Source organism: Taurulus bubalis, assembly GCF_910589615.1.
Source record: "Taurulus bubalis genome assembly, chromosome: 19".
NCBI lineage: Eukaryota > Metazoa > Chordata > Actinopteri > Perciformes > Cottidae > Taurulus > Taurulus bubalis.
The window spans coordinates 12,485,330-12,506,956 of record NC_136607.1 but is presented as its reverse complement, the minus strand read 5'-3'; the positions used below and the strand labels follow the sequence as shown (position 1 = coordinate 12,506,956).

Below are 21,627 nucleotides of genomic sequence, written 5' to 3'. Positions count from 1 at the left end.
TGCTAATATGGACCACAATGGACATGGTTGACCATTTTAATTTTATAGAAAGAGCGATAAGCTGAGGAGGCGGTGGGGGTGGTCTCAGTTTAGTGTAGTAGTGCTGCTCCACGTGATTCAAGAGTAAAAGCTCCACCTTTAGGATAAACCGGAGGCGGCATCTGTGCGCTGCTGCCTGCCGGGACAGACGGACAGGACGGGATGCGGGACTGAGCTGAGTCGCTGCGGGCTTTGGCTTTCCGGATTTTTTTTTCATCATCTTCTTTTCTCCCTCCCTTTTGACTATGGTTTTCTTTTCCCAGCGCTCTGAATTTGATGCAGGGCTCGGTCCGAATAAAGGGACTGAAACGAACAGATACTTGTCCGGTGTGTGTTTGCTGTCGCTTTCGTTATGAGACTCTGATGAGTGCGGAGAGGACAGGATGCCCGTCAGCGGCGCCGACTCACTGAAACCCAGCGCCTTCATCCCGGTGTGCACGGCCGCCGTCCTCCTGGTCGGCTCCACCTCGCTGTTCTTCGTCTTCACGTAAGTGCCACCCGAGAAAATGAAAAGTTGGTCACATGCACTGTGGGTTTGCTTCACGGAAAATGATCCCTCATCCATCCGCCATGCATCAGGTAGCCTTTTTTTTTCATCCAGATGTGTTTGCGTGTGGAATTGGATACAATCACTCTTGATTGTCAATAAGATGAATATTGTAATATTGCTTCTATGTTTTTACTTTTAGTTCATTTTCAATTTCTAAAAAACTGCTTAAAACCCTCATTTGAAGGACAAATGTAGAAAAAGAGCAGCATTTTTTCTTCTTTTTCACTGACTTCTCCCTGCTGGCAGACCCAGAGGTGGCTAACATCTGGCCTGGTTGGCTCTGTGTGTGCCTGGGGACTAAAGACTAAGAGTAAGCACAGTTTAGGGGATAAGCCACCCACAATCAACATATCAAAGTGTCATTAGGACCCACATGTATCTTAATTACAGCTGGAGGGAATCAAACACACAATGTGCATCAAGATCAGACAACCTGTTCTGAAATTGATGTTTCACATTTGGTGAAAGTGCTGAAATGGTTAATTTTAGCCTCCTTGTTTTGACCTATTTGCGAGGAACTATAGTGGGAGGCTGACAAGACTGCACTCAAGCCAACGCTGGCATGCAGGAAAAAATGAAATATAATATCCCATAATACCCTGGAATCCAATTTGAAGTAAGACTATAGGTTTGTCAGATTGATCTACATATCTGTAAGGCTTTACATTTAGAACCACAAAGAAAAACATAAGCAGACCAGTGTTGGATAATAAAATATCCTGCTTTCAAAATGAAAACCCTTCTGGTATCCAGTGTTGACTTACAGTTTGAAGGCTCCCACCTCATCAGCTCTATGCCAGTCAGCTGACCCTTGACCTCCGTAGCCATATCTGTCCTAGTTTCTCCCGTATTCTCCAGCAGCGCACCGTTTCCACTGGAATGTGACACCAGATTGGGCGTACAGGATTAGGGTCCTCTTGTGAGTGCCATGTGATCCCCCCCATCTGGTAAAATGGAGTCTCTTTGAATTTACCATCAACAGATATTTATGTATTTCACCTTCTTTGGAGTGATTTCTACACATTCATTCAGCAGTTTTATGAGCCCTAGTTTGTTGGAGATCCTGAAAAGAAACATGTTTTAAGTGAAATTGTATGTAGTCTTTAGTTTTCATAGGCTATGATTATCCCATACCATACCATGTGAGGAGTATGTCTAAAATGTTTCTCTAGTTTGAGGTTGTTTGTACAGAAGTGGTTGTAGTTGATGTATCATCATTATATTGTAGTTTTATTATACAAATCATTTTTGAAATGTGAAATGATTTGAATCCCTTTGGAGCTCTCTCCATGCGAGTATACACACATTTAAACCGTAATTCACAGCTCTTTAAGTGCTGAAGTCATCATGAGACTTTTGACATGTAAAGGCAGGCTCACAGGCCAGAAAAGGGAGAGAAACCCTGATGAACCCCATCTACTCTCTGTGAAAGAAAAAGAAACAAAATCAATGACCTGCTGACATGATGGATTGAGAAGAGACTGCTTAATTGCGTCCGCATTGCTAAACCAGCAAAACCAGGACACTGCAAATGATTGAACAAACAACTGATGAATCTGCTGCTTCTTATGGGACAAGGGTTGAAATTACCATATAAGATAAAACTCTTGAATTAACAGCCCAGTAGAATAGAGCTCATGGCTGAAAAACTCACTTTTCATTGCTTGTGTGCATACATGTGGGTATCCGGAGCAACCCCACAAACTGTGAGTGAGACGACCTTGCCACTTTTTTGTGGGCTGCCTAGATCAGAAACATGTGATTCAACAAGACATTTGGATTAGGCTCCCCGTTCTATGTCACATGCTGACACTTAAGAATAAACCGCCCCTTATCCGACTACTTCCAAACCACATCTTGAGAACTACCTTTTCCAAAGGTGCGTCATCATTTCTCGCAAGCCAATCGGAGCAGCCTGGGCTTGGCACTAAAACACAGCGTTTCAGACAGAGGCTGAATACAGATATATTCAGACAGACAGTCTACATTAAAGCATGTAAACATGTTCTAGTTGAAACGCTGTCGACTGCCACTTTGACCAGTGACTTGCTTGGTGTCTGCCAAGTCAGCAGCTGCAGCTGGCGTCACTCGCTTCCTCCAAAAGATGGACAGGTGCCACACTCTGTTCAGCCCCGCCTTGGTAGCACTGAGTCAAAGGGACACCGCTTGTCATCTGCGATAAAGTCACCTTGGCCTTCACTCTGGTTTCTGTGAATCACGGGAACACAAGGGAATGCCATCCAGTCGGGCCTAGTGGGCTTTGGTTTTGTCACTTTTCATATTGATGACAACACCTTTACCCCCAAATCGAATCATAAACTGTGTAATTATCTGTGTGTGTGTGTGTGTGTGTGCGCTTTAGTAATGCAACGGTGCACACTTCCGTTTCAGTTTCCACTCCGACCTTTAAAATTGTGGAGGCTCTTTTGTTTTCCTTCGCCTGATAAAATTCATCAGTTACCGGTTTCCTGCTTTTGTTCCACTGACCATGAGCTGTTGTTCGGGTTAGTGCTTAAGGTTTGGTGCATTGTTAAACTCGGGCTGGGCGCCTCCGGCCCACAAAGACCGCAGACATCAGAAGACCAGGAAAAATGTCCCTTTATAATTAATCTATGGTTCACTCTGCCCAGACTCCTTGCTAAGCCGTGCTTATCTACCGAGTAAACCGCACAAAATACTGAAATGTGTTGAAACAAGAAAAGGCACATCTTCTGAAGAAATGAAATATGAAGTATGACAATTAGACTTTCATGCTTTGCATGTGAAACATTGTACCGGAGTTGCAGTTTATGTTGAAACACTTGAAGCTAGACGATGTAACCTTTGCTGAACAGCGACAACTGTGGCTTCAAATTGCTAAATGCTAATACTGTATATATATCTTTGACCGTATATAAGAGTGTATACACAGACTCACAGTAGCACAGATAGAGAAGAGTCAAATCAGTGAACTGACTCAGTAATGCTAGCAGCACTGCGTTAACAGGTCAAAATCGTTGAGTGTATTGCATTCAGATATGCTGTGTTCTATTGCTTAAGAATTCAATTTTTCATTTGCAAGAATAAAAAAAAGTGTTATTTTTTAAAAAATTTTATTCAAATTTAGATTCCTATATTACCCACGGAGGGACTTATTCTCTGCTCAGGTCGACATTACTCCACTGCAACATATGTTTGCTGCTTTATAGATGCTCTGAATCGAGAAACGTTCAAGCTTAAAGTGCTTTACTTGCACGCAACAAAAGAAAAATCCATCGAAATCCTTTTTGGGAAGTTAAAACCACAATCCCAAATTCCCTTCCTCTTTATCTGCTGGTGCACAGTGAGAACAGGGATAATGAAATGCGGATGACACACACAAGTCACGGATCACGTGAGAAAGGTTGAACCTACGAGGAGATTTATTGCATTCTGTGGGAATCGATTCACCCCGAGTGCTCTCTGGACTGTTGCGTTGTCTACTGATGGCATGGCGGTGACGTAATGTCCCCGTGATAATATGTCATAAAAGGAGCTGTGGCTAGCGGCAGCAGTGAACTTGTCACTTGACCAACTGCGCGGCGTCTGCTGTGCCACTGACCCACTACGAGGATGAGGGCGGCGTGCAGATTGCAAGAGCAGCTTACTGTTCTGTGTGATTTAATACAGCTCTGCCGGGGCTGTTTTCATTAGGTGGGGCTTGTCTTTGCCGCGCTGCAGTGTAATGAACTGTCCCTCCCTGCGGTCCAGATGGCCTCAGGCCGATGATGGAGGCTCACCGGCCACACAGTGGCGTCCACGCTGTAATCCGGTCGCACAACAAATCAATCAGATGAACTTTTTACAGGCTGCCAGTTCACCTTCAGTGTTTCATTCGCAGTATTGTCATTTATTTGGAGCAGACTGCATTTTTCATAATGCTGTTTTTTTTTTTTTTCAGTCCTTGAATTGAAATTCTCAAAACTACTTGTTCAGCCTTCATGTCAATGTTCATCACATTCTCATTCTTTTGAACAAATTGCAAATGCTTTGGCACGTTCACGTAAATGATTTTGTACAATTGTCGGCTGTTTTCAAAATGTTCAATTACTTATGTCATCCTGATCAAAATGTATTAAACTGGTTCTCTGTTGAATAGTCTAACCCTCCAAATGATCTCAGCAGTACTTAATTGCATAAGTCGTTTCATGCAAAATGGAAAACAGTTCTGCCTATGTGACGTTTCCAATGTTTCCATTTCTAATTTTGTCCTTTTTTTTAATTTGTGCCATGCACATGTACAACAGTCTTGTCTTTTTCTTTTCTCTATTGATCTGGCCTGTCAACAAATTATGGTAAACTGTAATTGTTAATCCTGTCTAATCTCATGCAATCTCACACATGCAGCAATGTGTAATTCATACTATTAAAATGTATGCAAGCAACAGAAAAAGTGCAGATATTGACATGTTTATTAACATAAATATTTACTTTTGTGGGACTGATTCGAGAAATGTACCAAAACTGGAAACTAACTTGGTCAATGCATTGAAATGTATAATTTATCTGACTATCTGGAGAGGAAAAAGAGGAATAACAATCTTTATTCATAGACATAGATAGAGGGTAATGATTTAAGATGATGTATTATTCAGATCTTTTGAAGAATGATGAGAGGAGTGTTTTATCTAACCAGCTCGAGTTACACAGATTAATGATTCTGATTAGATACGATAATTCAAGCACATGTCAAACATGACCATGATCAGTGAGAACAATTTTGACACACATCCTCAAGAAAGAGGGGGGTCCTTAATCTTTTCATCATATAGTCACTGCCTCCTCATCATTTTCTTATGCATTCTTGTCCTAGTTCCATTTTTAATTATTATTATCTGTTGTAAGAGGGAGTCATCTGCATGTATAGACAACCAGTAGTGAAGCATATCCAGTATATAATGTAAAGTGTAATATATGGTGACTGCACGATCTGTATGTTTAGCATCTGATGTGAGGAATCCACAATGCACTGGTCGGGCAGAAATGGTCTATAATCCAGAGATCATAATCCAGGGATTACTGGGTTTGCAGCTGGCATGGCATCAGCAGGCGTTCCTCTAGAGGGGGTGGACCCCTCCCCCACAGCCTGAAACCAGCCGGGGGGTTTGGGGATTGGAGCCTCACTGGGACGAAGTGCATAATTGAGGCAGAATACTATTAATTTTCTCAGTCTTTTTCCTTTTGATAATACTTTTTGTAAAATCACTCATGTGTGTTCACGGTTTACTTGGCCATGGAGTCATATGTGCAAGAAAAAAATGCATGAAAAATGGAACAAAACTCTGGTTCTACTGGTTCCATATGGTACAGGTATATTGAGACTATACCAAAACTGTAACCTTTGATCATTGAAATAGAACATTCCCATACAGTATCTATGTAGGTTAAACATGTGATGTTCAATCAAACACTGTTAGTATAATCCAGTGAATCTTTTCCTCTGTAACCTGATTACACTGTCCCTCCCTCTAATCTCACACAGAGGAGATATAATCATACTCCCAGTATTCAGTTCAGTATAATTCAGCCCCTCCACACACACACACATGCACAGTGTGGAAGAGATAAGTGATTGTTCTCCAAGATTTTAGGCCAATCAGAAAGATGTTTTACTGGTTAAAATCCTCACAGAACACCCTGAATACTGCGATTAAAAACAACAATAGTTTGACGTATAATTTAGAATCATCTAACTTTAATTTAAGTAATCTTAATTCTTTAGTCTTCTTGATCATTCACATTAATGTTGACTTTTTCTGCACATCTTTAATTATGACTATCTGACTGTTTTTTATTGTCAGTGCAGTGATAAAGAGCAAACTTTATTAAAATATATTTTTGCAAATCTTGTGAACCTAGAGCTTCAACTAAAGGTTATTTCTTATTAGATATTCAGTTTACAATGTTAACAGGTAAATGTTTGTAATTTTAGATTTACAGTAATATGACAGCTTGCACGACTTTATTTCTAAACCACCACCGGACTCTGTAGTACCAGTCCTTTGTCAGCTTCTTTAATATGGAAATGAGGATGGAAATAAATTGTTAGAATTTTTAATAATTGAGTAGTTGTTTGAGTCATTCATGAGGTCAAATTCCAAGTATTTGCTGGTTCAAGGTTCTCAAATGTGAAGATTTGCATCTTTTGTCTGTTTTATGTCTCATTGTAAACCGAATATATTTGGCCTTGGGACAGTTTGTTGGATAAAACTAGCAATTTGATAACATTGGGAATGAGGAGCACACGCTGGGCATCTTTTCCATTTTATAGACTAAATAATTAATTGATAGTTAGCTGCAGCCCTGAAGTGTCCAGATCTGCTTCATTGTGAAACACAAATCAGAAAGGTACTTGCCGGTTGGAGAGCTTGGAGAGACCCCATCATTTAATCCCTGGTTGTGGGCACTGTTGGACACACTAATACATGCTTATATTTCACTGTAAACAATTACTTTTGGGATCCAGTGCTCCCAACAGAATAAATGGGATGAAGATTATCTCCTCAAATCTTAGTTGTAGCCTTAATTTTTTTTAACTCAACACAAGGGACGGATACTTACATTTAAAACCTCTGATTTTGCAACAGGAATTCTGCTTTGAATGAACACGCAAGTACAGGAAATGTTTTTTCTTCCTGTGTTTGTATATTCAGATGCCCGTGGCTGGCCGTAACCATCTGCCCTGCTGTGCCGCCATGCTGTGCCATCCTCTTCCTTTTTGTGCTGGCCAACTTCACCATGGCAACCTTTATGGATGCTGGTGTGCTTCCAGTGGGTTAGTAATCAAAGTGATGTTACGCTAACAGTAGAAGACTTATCTTTGTTAATTTGTGGAAGTGTTACTTTACCAGTTTCACTTATTGTTTTACAGCAAACGAGGACGAGGACAAGGATGACGAGTTCCGCGCTCCCCTGTATAAGAATGTGGACGTGAAGGGCGTCCAGGTGCGGATGAAGTGGTGCGCGTCCTGTCACTTCTACCGGCCTCCACGCTGCTCCCACTGCAGCGTCTGTGACCACTGCGTGGAGGTTAGTGCATGCACAGATTTAAAGAGAAGAGACATGGCATTGAACGTTTTAAGTAAGAAACACTACATCCAGGGGAGGAAAGTAAACGATTTAAATGAGGATAATGAATGAAAAGAGCGTGGATGGACAGATCAGTGCATAAAAGCGAGTAGCGCTGTGAACGAGTGTCGCACTGTGTGTGGGGAAAGTCAATAAAGGGGATTTCTGCAGTGAATGATGGACAGAGTGTGACGGAGGGAGAGAGATCTCATTAATCAGGTTAATCCTTTTCTCAGATCCCTTGCAGACTCAGTAGAAATACAATTTGAAAAAGGGTTCAGACGGTCTGTAGTTAACTAAATGCATTAAGAAAACACAGTTTTCAACAAATGCTTGATTTTAAGGATTGCAAATTAGTTGATGAGTCAGTGTGTCATGCACTTTTTTTCTTCTTCTGGCTCTTTAATTTGATTTCCCCTTTCCCACAATTACCCCTCAGGATTTTGACCATCACTGTCCCTGGGTGAACAACTGCATCGGGAGGCGAAACTACCGCTACTTCTTCCTGTTTCTGTTGTCTCTGGCAGTCCACATGATCGGTGTCTTCACCTTCGGACTCATATATGTCCTGCACCACAAGGACGAATTATGGAAGCTGCACTGCACTGTCACGTATCCTTATACACACACAATACGTGTATCTGTACATTGCTTAGTGTGAACATATTAAACCGTTATAGTTGAGACTAATAGGAAGCAGTTTTCCTTAACAGTGTGCGCAGCTTGGTAGTGATCAGTATCTCAGGGCTGTTTCTTCTCCCGGTCCTGGGTCTCACTGGATTCCACTTTTACCTGGTGTCCAGAGGACGCACCACCAATGAACAAGTCAGTTTGAAAACAATATCAATATAGTAGATCTTTAAGACTTAACAATTATGTTATTTTGATGTACTATCTATTAATATCTCTTGAACAAATGTTATATACATTTTTTACATCTGTACAATCATGAATTATATACAGGTGTACATTTATCTCTTTGTGATCCCCCAGGTAACTGGGAAGTTTCAAGGAGGAGTAAATCCTTTCACACGGGGTTGTTGCAACAACCTGGAGTATCTGGTTTGCAGCCCAATCGCTCCAAAGTAAGAGCCATTTCCTCTACCTAAGCGACAGTTTTTTTTAGGAAGCCTTATAACTCACTGGCTGACGCCCTGTTTGTCATGTGACCCCAGCTACACAGCGAGGCCCCGTAAGAAAACAGCGATCCATGTTCAGCCTCCCTTCCTGAGACCAGAGACTGACAGGCGGAAGCAAATGAAAGCCAGGGACAATGGGATACAGTGTCCGGATCTCCAAAATAAAGTATGTTAAAAAACAAATGACATGCCAAATTAAAATTCTAAGGATTGTTACCTCAGTTGTCAAGGGTTCAGATCCCTCATGTTTCTCTGTTTTTTCTCCTGCCAGCGAACTTCAGCTGGAGCTGTCGAGCTGTCCGACATCAAACAAATGAAAACTCCCCCACCACTGCCGCCGAAACCAGATCACGGCCTGCTGAAAAGCCAGCTGTCTGTCATGGATGGTACTGTAGGATGACACGTATATACTTTGATAACCAGCCACATATACATACAGTATACATACTGTTATAGTGACAAAGATGTGGCAACATCAAGGATACATCTAATTATATAAGACAGCACAGTCAATTGAAGGATAGCTATGGTGAGATGTTTGTGGTTGTTGAGAATGTTCCTAAAAACAAGTGTTGTCCAAAACTACTAAAAACTCATCAATGGGCCACACAGTTGTACTGGGGGACATGCTCCTTCATTATCAATAAGGGCACTGCAGTTTATTTTGAGTCGATCCCACATACACATGTCCTGGTGCTGTTATTACATACTGACTATTGCACCAAATGAGTGTTAATCCGCAGCTGAAAGTAGTCCCCAACAAATGCACCGTTTACTGTTGAGCCTTTAAAAAAAATGTCTATATATATATATTCGTGACTTCCTTTTTAAAGATTTACATTTTCAGTAGGGACCAATGGATCGACTGGTTTTGGTCTCCTCATGGAATTTGTTCACAATTAGAAAAATATAGAATATCTGTAATCCGTATCCTAACCATAAAGTGTTTTCTTTTCCAGAGATGGGACACCATACCAAATCTATCATTCCTGTATCCATTCCCACTGTGCCACAGCTCCGGCCTGTCCTGGATGCCATATCTAGAGGATCGTCACCCATTCCTCCAGAGCAGGTGCTTTTCAGTCTGATATTAATTTGTTATATTGTTGGACCATGAACCTCATTATCCAAGTCTTGGTGTTGATCCTCGTCTGACGGACATTTCTGTCTGGTTTTTGTTGCGTTGTTTAGTTGCTGAAGATGTCAGAGCAGCAAGGGAACCACAAAGGTCCTGACGTCCGCTCTGAGCCTAAAGAAAGCCCTGGGAGAGGCAGCCGGAAGGCCAGCCTTCCTGTCCAGACCAACAGCATCTCCAGCTCGCTGCAGCTCAACTCTCTGACACTCAACACCCGATCTCTCACTCTCAAACACGGCAATCGCCACAGCAGCAAATCCCATCTACCTGCCATGCATGTTGACGGTTTCGGATGCAATCCCCCACCGGGGATCATCAGCTCTTCCAGTCTGCTGGCCAACCACAGCAGCCTCTCCCATGATAACCTCATTAACCCGGCAGATCCTCAGTTCCTGGCTCAAAGAGGAGTTCCTCCAGTCGGCTACCACTCTCACTTCATGGCTTTGGGCATAGATGGGTCTGTGGTGCAGCGGCCCCCTCCTCGCGGCTACAGTCCCGTGTTTATGGGCGTCACCAGACAGTCTCCTCAGCACCGGGACCCCTCACCACTGCAGGGCCGCACCTCAAGGGAGCCCTCACCTTCCTTCCAAGGTTTCACTCAAAGAGACCCTTGTCCCACTTTTCAAGGGCTGATACCAAGAGACCTCGCATCCCAAAGCGTAACACCACGAGACCTCAGCCCGCCAGGTCTCACGATGCGAGACAAGACCTCTCAAAGTCTACGAGACAGCCTTCGCGATCTTGCTTCTCAGGGTTTGACACCTCAGAAGTCTACTGGACGCTATGATAACTTTTCAAAAACCATCATGGCATCAATCCACGAGAGACGGGATGTGGAGGAGAGGGATAGGATGCTGCGTCTCCAAGCCAGGTCCCAGGCCCTCTATGGCCCAGATGTGGGGATCTATGACATCCCCAGCAGGAGGAGTCTACCACCAGACAACGTCCGACCTCCGGGCTCCCGTGGACCAACTCCTCCGGCCTACGGCTCCAGGGAGTTCCTGATGAGTACAGGCATCCTCGGTTATGGCATGAGGACCTCGCCTCTCTCCAGCTCCTCCACCTCGTCTCTGACTCGAGGCCCGAAAACGTCCAGCTCTCCTCTGCAGAGCAGCAGCAGCAGCAGCCTGCAAAGCAAGGGCCGGTCTTCTTCTCCGGCTTACTGCCCTCCGGACAGACAGACTCAACCCCTCCCTTCCTCTACATCCACTCTGCCCCGCTTACCCTCCTCCTCCACCTCCTCCGCCCACTCATATGCCTCCTATGCCACCGCAAAACGATCCTCACTCACATACTCCTCTGAGGGGAAGGACTCAGTCACCTTGGGAGCCCTGAAATAATAATAATAAAAAAATACTCAATGTCTCTGATGGTGTGAATGAATCATCTATGCAGTGTTAGTCTCAGTCTTCACAGCTCCAAAATACTTTGTAAATACGAGGCCATATGGGACTTTATTTAGAAACGTAGACATATTCTTGAAATGTCATGTAAGTGTGACAAATCCGAAAAACGGTGAATCTCAGGATAGTCGTGCCTCCTCTTACAAACAGAGCGAGCTCTATAAACTCAGTCAAAGCAAAAGAGCTATGTGAAGAATACATATTAACTTATTATCTGTTTGTATGTGTTTTGATATTGCTTTTGTGAAACAATGTAATACCATATCATTTAATATGTCTGCCGCTGCAAAATACCCATTTTAATAGAATTTTGTAGTTGTTTATATGAATAAACTCATTTTGTAATTTTCATTTCTGTTTTTATGTTATTTTCTTGTGTGAATGGCTGCCAATGATGGCATCTGTACAGGGCGACAATAGAGTTTGATACAATTGTGACTGAGGCTTTACATTTAAAACACCTGCTGTTCTAAGCAGCCAAAGAAAAAACAACAACATTTTATTGTTCCCAAATTATGAGAAATTTCAGTCATTTCCATTTAAAACTGCTGCAGTGCTTACATTTGTATAGCAGTGATGATATTGCTGGAAAAAGTGAAATTATGACTAGTAATCGGGATTATAATGAAATATAACACTGGTGCAATGCCTGCTTTTACATTGAATTTGTGTCTGGCACCCTCTAGTGAACAGTTTGAGAAGGTGGTTGGTTTCTTTTTGATGAAAAATGTCAAACAACAGCATGTTGTTGATGTCGAGGACGGCAAGTAATAGAAAAGACCAGGGGAGGCTCTATAGTTTGCCCTATATTCCAAAAGGTTTTCACACATTTATTATTACTGCAGGCAGTTCACCAGCTCTCCTCTCTAATAAGAAAAATCCAGAATAATATAAAAAGGACAGAAACCTTTTTTTTATTTCTTCAAGAAATCTTTAAATGAGGAATCTTTAAATGTGGAATCTTTAAATGTGGAATCCAGCAACATACTTTCTTTTTCTTTTCTGGTCTAACGATGTGAGTCATTCAGGGTCTTTGTGACGGAAATATTTGTAATTACCTTGAGCCATGATCGACAATCACACATTTTTATTTTGGCAATAAATGAGAAGCCTTGACACTTTGAGGTTGGAGCTTTTCATGTGAGTTATTGTTGCACTTAACCTTCTAGCAGGTGGGAAGTGAAGATTCGACAACAGGAAGGCTTGAAAGGATTGAGTAATTTAAACTTTTGGCAGGAATTTACAACACAGCTAAATAACTGACAGATCTCACACCAGAATGGTAAATTCATTGGGATGTAAAAAGGACTCACTTGTCCAGGTTTAGTTAAGACCTGACAACAACAAAAGATGTGGAGCATGAACAAAAAAGCCTCTCAGTTAGAGTGCCAGCGAGCAACAAGTGAAGTGTAAACAACATTGTTCGGGACTCATCGGAGCAGTTGTTCATGCCAAAAATGTTTTACAAGATTGCAGATTACATGACGCAGTCTTCTCACTCAAAAGATTCAAGAGAGAGAGAGAGATGAGGACAATATCAGCGCCTTTAAAGCACTATCAGACACTAAGAGGGACGGGAACAATCTGCAATGTATGAGTAACTGACGTCATCAAGTATGTGAGCCAGAGCTCAATAGATTTTTTTAAAGTGTTGTTTTATTTCTTATTGCTAATCTACTATTTTCTTTTTACAGGGAAAGTAACATCAACCACAAACCACTGCAATCATTGACCAAGCTACAGCAATTTGCAACACCTGTCTTTATTTTTTTTAATGAAAAAAAAAAGACCTTGTGAGTGGCACCTGTTCTCTCGGGATCCATCTTCAAAAACGGGTTCAACTTGAAATTAAAATGATCCTGTTTGATCCTTTAAAGTGGCAGCTTCCCAGTTGTTCATGCTCACATGTAGGCCGACACTGAAACAGTTTTTTGGCCATGCAAATTTTCCTAAATGTTCTCCTCCCAAAAATAGTCTTTTCCAAATCTTACCTAAGTCTACATTAAGCGAGTTAATTTAAAAAATACATCATTTTCTCCCCGTACACACTATAACAGTGTTTTCAGTTACAGAAAAAACAACAACATTAGAATCATGCTCTCACTCACAGTTTGCCAATCTATTTCTTAACACATAGGCTACTTGTTGTTTTTCTTGCTCTGGAGTCTCTTATTATTCTCTCGTAAAGTTGAAGTTAGTTGTTTGTCTCAGGGAGGTATTGGTGCTGAAATATTGAAATGACTCTTCTATTTCAAATCCAACACAATCCAACATTCTACAATTCAGTGTTCACATCTATAATGATCACTGCTTGACTTTTCCCTGTTCTTGCACAAGCTAATGCTGTATAAATTATTGTAGGTCACGCTAGACAATGTGAATGTTCCTCTGTTGTTTTTCTTCCCTGCACTCTTTCTTGTTGTTTTCTGGCGGCTCCCCTTCCTCCTCTCCCCATCCTAGTTTATGGAGCCTGAGGTAAAATGCTAATGACGGTAATGATAAGGCTCCTGTGCAATGAGGGGATTGCAGGTCGTTGGATCAAAAGTATTCTGTGCAGACTTTGGTGCCTGAAAAGCCCTCCGTCTTACACCACGCTATTTTTTTTATACAATTTGTCACCATATCAAATTTTTTTTAGAAGAGTCTCAAATATTTCTCAAGCTAGAAGTATGATGCTTAAGCAATGCTGATATATACATCACAATATCTGGTAGTTTTGCATTGCAAACATTAGACCTTCAGTCTAAACAAAGTCAAAACTGATGGCAACATGTTATTTAATCAATGATTACTGTCCAATAGTTCAATCAGATTCCTTTTGTTTGCCTCTGGATCACAGATTATTCTGCATTGAAATGGTTCTTCTTGCATCTTGATTATTATTAAGACAAGCAGAGCAGTAGAAACGGGCACATAATGTTAATATGAGGATTCATCTGAGGAATACGCACGCATAATAACCTCTTGACTTTGAGTTGATTTCATTCGGATCAATCTCCAAGTCCCCTAAATCTTTTATGATATACTTCTAAAGATGCTGGAGATTGACCTACATTTGTGCCACTGACTCCCTCTGTAGCAGCGTGTGTCTCTCTCTTTCTCGCTCTCAGTCTCTTTCTCTCAGCTCATTGATATGCCTGCTCATCAGAGGCATTGCTGAACTGGCTGATTGTCATTTCAGCTGCAGTGCCACTGATGCATTTCATTCCCTCCCTGGGCTCTCTGTTGGTGTGATTAAGCACTTGCAGCAGTCGCACTTGACAGGAGGAGTTGGATTAATAGCACCCTGGCTTTCTCTCTCAGAGGCTGCTTATTTAATACTATTTACATTATTTATCAAATCCCTGAGAAGGGATGTATTGTAGTGTTGCTTCAGGAGAAGGTGTTCCTCGATATGGACAACCCTGACTAGCTATTGCTGTTACTATAGCTCACCAAGGGGGTGCAGCAGTAAGTCGATGTGAAAGTCAGGACGTCAGGTGTTGCTTTGTCATTTATAGTCTGAGGGCAAACTCTCAATCTGACTGGCTCCTTTCATTCAATCTGATCAAGCAAATTGGTATTACATATAGGTCCTCTCTGTCGATTTGAATATGGAAATTAGACTTGACCTTTCTCTTCTGACCTTTTCTGGTATTTCCAGTGTTATTTTGCGCTCTGTGTGATGGCGCCATCTGGAACACATGCAGCATTCAACACACCACTGGCACAGATTGCCTATTTTTTTGTAAACTCATGATAGATGTTTTGTCTCTGCGTTAAATTGAATTAGCCTCAGCTCTGCATGCCAGCCTGAACAGAGCAGAGGTGGGCAGCTTTGGGGTTTAATTAGGATAAAATCGGCACTAACTGTGCCTCTGTGTGGCCGAGTCCACAGAATAAGGATGTGAAATGCCCCGCTGAGCACCAAAGACTGTGTGTATTTCATTGCAATTAATACAGCTACATGCATGCTGTAATGCAATATGTCCTTTTCTATGTGGGTGTTTGTTGACAAATCCCGTGTATTGCACTTTACTGGGCCCCCTCTGTTCATCTCCGTATGTTTAGATAATGGGCAGCAGTAATTACATTCATCTCTGTCACATGGTAGTGCCAAGTTACAATCCAGCTATTGTGGCGATGACAGCTGCAGCAAAACAGCATTTATACACAAAGCTGAGGTGTGTGGTTGTGGATATATGCGCCTGTTTTGCTCTTTGAAATTTGTCAATACACAGTAGAACAGGATTTATTCATGTTTGCTGTTTACATGGTGAACATTATTTGTGTGCGTGTGTGTGTATGTGTGTGTGTGTGTGTGTGTGTGTGTGTGTGTGTGTGTGTGTGTGTGTGTGTGTGTGTGTGTGTGTGTGAATGATATCAGATCAGGTAATAGGAGCAGAGCAATAAATCAGACTGGAAAACCAACACAATTAAACAAATGTTCTGGTCTAAAAAGATGTCCAGGCAGACTGTAAGTGAACATGTCCTTCAATAAAAACCACAAACCAAAGACGTGAGTTTTAACATTTAAATCCCAACACAGAGCTTCTTTGGTGGCATCAGCAGAGTATGCAGAGTAGTTGCTGCAGTGAATGCCTTTAAGGATTTTCTTGCTGTATTTTTTTTATTAGTTAGTAAACACTGGAGAGTGCTATGAAATATAGGGGAGAGAGAGGGCGATAACATTCAAAAATGGCCTACAGCCCAGGATTTTGAATGCATATGAATACAACATATTTAGCAAGCGTATGCAGGTCAGTCTGTGCAGCTTCTCGACGTGGGAATTTTACAAAGGAAATCTTTTTTTCAATTTATCTGTTTGTGCAGAATTAGATGAACAAATGCTTTGAATTTTGTTCATGAATACACTGCACTGAATAGCTCTTTATACCCTGCTGTAATTAGACAGAGAAGAAAAATCTTTAAACTTTGAATCCCTGGAAGGGTTCAACTCTTTCAGGCGTTTGCTTCCTACAAAGGGACCTTGCTGTTTGATTAGATTTTAGACTTTAAAGCCACACATAATGTGTAATGTGTAGACTTTAAGTGGTAACAATGAAAAAGACTGTTTATCTGACCCAAACACAAAGAATAATGAGCCGTCTCCACTCCAGCACTGATCTCCATTATTAGGGCCAGGTTGATCTTACATGCTGACATTGTCACTCTCCCTACAGTTGAGTATCTGAGTTTGGAAACAAACAGGGCAATATCCTACAATTTCTTTAAGAATTGTCTGTGCAATTGTTTTGGAACAGCACTGCACAAGTTACAGAAAATATAACTGGGAAATGGAGGAAGTGAGAGCAACAGCATGGGTGCAGAAGGTTACAAGAAGTAACTACCACGTTTTGTTACATTTACAGTCAATGTACAGATCTTGTTTGCTTGATATCTTCCATGTGCATACAGTACACAAAATTAAAAAGTCAGCAGGTTCTGGAGGCTTTGTTATGGTGTGAGATGTGTTCCTGTTCGGGTTTAAGAGCGCTGAAACCATGAGAAAGGATGAAAATGATGATTCAACATGATTCAATAATAGCTATGGCTGGTCCTGGAACAGTTACATTTTTCTATCTCCATTCACAGACCCTGGATGGATATGAGATCGTTTGATGAGCAAGAAAATCATGTGACTTGTTTCCCACTCAGCAGATGTATATGTAGGATTATGATGTGCTAAAAAAAAAAGGATGACAAATGTTTTGACTCACAAAGTACAATGGATGTACGGGTAAATGTCACTTGAAAATGTGGGCTTGAATTGTACAATGAATGAGCAGCAATATAATACGTTCACAATCAATGTTTATATGGGGCGTCATCGAGTGCATAAATGTGATTGTGTGACTGGAGGCCAATGCAAATGCCTTGAAGTTAAAAGCAATTCAGTGAAAATGACAGAGCCTGCAGGCAAGACACGGCACACTGGAAGATGACTGCGTATCAGGTGAATGCAGACGCTTTGTGCCACAGCATCACTTACTGCTGTTGTAACAATGAAGCAGTTTCTCTATTCAGCTTGTAGAGATAATGCAGAAGGAAGTCTTTGAGGGAAAAAACATTTTTTTTTATGAATTGTTTAACGCGTCTGTGTGTGTAATCTGTTGCAAAAGATGAGCATGGGAGGTGTCAGGTAAAGTTTGCCAGCTTGAAAGTGGGAAGAGGATCATAATGACTGAAACATTCATTTTGGCTCACAGATCTATACAGCTGACATTTTGTAGAATTAAGCGCCGTAAACTCTAAGTCATTTCTGAAAATGTACACCCTTTGGAAATGTCAATAAATTCAGTATAATTCATTTTAAGTATAAAAAGGTCTCATCCATCATGAATGACATTTTCAGTTATTGCACTAAGGTTTCATTTCCTGCTATCTCACACTGACCCCCCAATCAGTGTGGGTTTCTTTTTAGCTTTTACTTTACTTCTTGTGTGTTTTGATGCACTACTGCAAAACTATGGGGAGAGGAGAGGAGGTTTGAATATAACATCTGATTATACATTATTATACACTATATATATATATGTATATATTTATATATACATATATATATATGTATATATATATATATATACATATATATATATATATATATATATATGTATATATATATATATACATATATATATATATATATATATATATATATATATATATATATATATATATGTGGTATGGATCATAAAACTCACGGTTCGGATTATATCACAGATCGGATCAGCTCAAATGAAAAAAATGGGTAAAATGTAATTTTTAGAGAACCCTGATCACTTTTTTTTAACGCCAATCATTGATGATCTATATTATTGTTTGATTATAGCAGCTGCTCTAAAAGGTTCCAGACAAATCTTTTTCTCCACCATCCCAAAAATCTTTTCAACCACTCTGAAGTCTGTAAACCATCAACAATTCTAAATGTTATCATGATAACGTTATCCATACGATCAGTTGGTTCACCATTTTAATCCAGATTGAAATACCTCAACAATTATTGGATGGGTTGTCTGAAAATGTGTAGACATTCATGTTCCCCAGAGGATGAATCCTAATGGCTTTGACTTTACCATTATGAACTTGATGTTATCGTGGGGGGAAAAAGATTCATGGATGCAAAAAAGTTTGGCATTAATGCAACCACGGCACTGGCTTTACAGCATACATTTGTACTGTATTACTGCCAATACATCCATTATTACAGTGAGCAGGAAGCCGTCAGAACCAGTTATGTCATATGAAGAATGGTTCAGAAAGGTCGAGCTTCGTGCCGTGGGTCCGATAAGCGTTCATTATGCCTATTGGAAAATAACTCTGGATTCTATTCGTGAATTTCAAAATGTTTAAGACCTAATGATTTAAATAAGGGCTATTACAATGTTGTACAGGAAAGTTTATATACCTCCAACAAATTGTCTGCTCATTCACAGACACTCTTTCCCAATGTAAGTCCATGGGGGAAAAGTCCTTTTGGGCCTAATGGCATCACGTGACCTGGAAGTTGCAATTCCACGGTTGACCACTATGTCAAATTGGCTTCAAAGGCTGGCGCTCTTCCTCGAGGCTTGCTTTGGAACTGCTGCATCTAGACCTGCAGGTTCTCTCCGGCTCTGCAGTTTGAGGATATTGAGGGCACCTGACAATTGAGTCAACTTTTTCAATTCAATCGCTTGTTAACCGTCACAGTGGTCTGTAGGTTGATTGAATTCACGCTCCACAGGGGCTAATTTCTAACCCCGTTGAAGGGAGCAATGGAGAATATTATATAACCAGAAAGAAAGGGTGGGACACAGAGAACAAGTAGCAGTTACACATCGGTCTGTTACTTCAGCATGACGGTGCCATGGACTGTGCCATGGATTGTTCAATACACAGGACTAATATTACTACGACAGGCTACTAATATTTTAGAGCCATGGCTGGGAACATACTTTCAATCAGAGCGGTTTTTCTTTTTTTCAATTTTTCTCAATGAGGAGAGGTTGTATGTGGCCTAGAAACAAAGCGCTGAACCCAGCTTTTTTCAAAGAGCGACCGACTTCTTTGGGGCAGCCACGCCAATCGTTCTAGTTGGAAATCTCTGGACTTTCCAGTAAGGCACTGGTGTTGAGTCAGGCATAATATATTCAACTAATCAACCCCTCTGCACTCTGTCTGCTAGAGGATGAAGACCGGTTAACAAGTGGATATTATCCCCCTCTCAAATCACCTACTGGAAACACACAACATACAGACAGAGTGACACCCTTCTGTTTTAGTTAGATGTCACAGATCGGCTGGCTAAATATAATGATTTTTATTAGTGATGGACATGCTTGTGATATTGCTGTTTCTACATGTTATGAAAGAGTTTGAAAAAACTATAGGAAATTCTTGTCGAAGGCTGTTCTAAATAGAAATATATTTATTTATGTCTGCTTTGTCTTTGTTCATGTTCCCCTTTGGTGAATAAAAAAGGGAATATCAAGCAGTTGAAAAAACCTAGTATGATGAAAATGCTGTGGTGTCTGTCAGTGACCCAAAACCATTAAGACACTTAATGCCTGTATTTTCCATTTAATGGAACTTGGAGTGTGGAGATGACACAGTGGGAGAGCGGTGAGCAGCAGCAGTAATTTTTGGAACAAATGGATCCGTGTTTGCATGTCAGTAGATCTTTCTAACGTGAAAACATGCCGTTTCATAGACGTTGCTTTGATTTCACTATATGCTCTTCACTTTGAGGGAGCTTTTTTATTGATTCAATAATGAATCCCTTTTTTTTCAAGGAATTCAAGGTTATTTGTAAGTGTTTCTTCACTGGTTTGTGTTGCTACTGTACTGATGTGTATATTCTGAATTATACTATCAAGGAGGTATCCTGAATTGAACAATATCAGCAACAAGGGATCACATCAAATAAACATGAGGAAAGGTGGACTGAGCCAAGGGGTTTAATGAAACAGACATTGGTGTTAGCTTAAAAAAACTGCAGTCTATTCGGAAAGTTTAAACAAACCAAGATGAAAAAAATACTGCAGAGGCCAATGAGGATTTCTCAATGCACCAGGATCAATGACATTGAGGGGTGCTCTAAAATCTACATGAAGACAGCTGATAGGGAGCACTGGCCTGGAGATGATAGCAGATCCTTTTTTTTCAAAACTTGGATTATTCGCTCAGTCTCTGTGAAAGTGGTCTGATCGCAAATTGGAAGAAGTCCTGGACTGTTGTGTTTTTAGCAAGGACGTCCATCATGATCTTTTAGTCAAGTGGAGCAGTGGATTTTGTCTCAGTTCATATTATTATTTCAGACAAATGTAAACACAATTATGTAATACCTGCCACAGCGAATAAGAACCTGGAGCTCCAAAAAACAACCACAACGACTGATTCAAAATTCTATGGTGACGACTTCCAAAAAAACAGGTGAAGCACTCGCCCATCAAGTCCTTGTTTACATGAATCCTTCTTTAGTTTGATTTCTATGCTCGTTCCGTGCAACAATGCTGTGAGGAGGTGCTGGAAGAAGATTCGTGGGCAGACAGTGATGGGTGGTGAAAAGGGGCTTTATTTGTTTGGTACAGTTTGCAGAACAAAGCTGCTTCTGTATGGAGTGTGTCTCTGTCTGGTGCTGCATACTCTGTTCATGCACCATCCCTCGCCCTTTATTATGCTGCACATGGGTGACATAGGACTGAACTAGTGCGGACTGCTCCAGCTGCATCTACTTGTGAGCCCACAGGGAATGATGTGTGCATCGTGTGTACTCTTGCCTGCGCACCAAGGCTGCTGAAAAATATGGGTAGAGCACATGATTTCAGGGCTCTGCACTTACCTATGCTATTCACAGGCTCAGCATCACACAGTTGATTCAGCACCTTGCTAATAGCGCACACATTAACTGCAGCACAGATCAGAGGAGGAGTGCAGTAATGAGAGAGAGCCCGGCATGTATTGCATCTGTGTGTGTGTGTGTGTGTGTGTCTGTGTGTGTGAACGTGTTGAGCAAATGTGTGCATGGTGCGTCTAGTGTGTGTTTGTTAGAGAAAGAGAAATAGCGGGAGAGAGGGAGGGAGAGAGAGAGAGAGAGAGAGAGAGAGAGAGAGAGAGAGAGAGAGAGAGAGAGAGGTAGAGGGAGAGAGAGCGGACGTGTGTTGGAGAGAGCTGGGTGGAAGGATGTCTGCTCATGTTTGAACTGCCTCAAATGCTCAAAGGGAGAGTCAAGGCACAAATTCAGCAGAGAGACAGACGTCTCACGTGGGGACACATCTTGCTCATCATTTGTGGGGAAGCAGAGAAGATTTGGCA

The 21,627-nt window shown here is 41.2% G+C and overlaps 1 protein-coding gene across 1 annotated transcript; it reads left to right on the top strand.

Moving 5' to 3' along the window:
- Positions 1-422: 422 nt before the first annotated feature.
- On the top strand, positions 423-11,642 carry zdhhc8a (zDHHC palmitoyltransferase 8a; the record flags this gene model as incomplete). Its single annotated transcript, XM_079234705.1, has 10 exons — positions 423-526; positions 7,261-7,382; positions 7,479-7,636; positions 8,115-8,287; positions 8,398-8,500; positions 8,669-8,760; positions 8,851-8,980; positions 9,086-9,200; positions 9,774-9,886; positions 10,006-11,642. The coding sequence occupies 10 exons, from the start codon at positions 423-425 to the stop codon at positions 11,287-11,289; spliced, it is 2,394 nt and encodes a 797-aa protein (XP_079090831.1). The 3' UTR covers positions 11,290-11,642.
- Between the last annotated feature and the right edge of the window lie 9,985 nt (positions 11,643-21,627).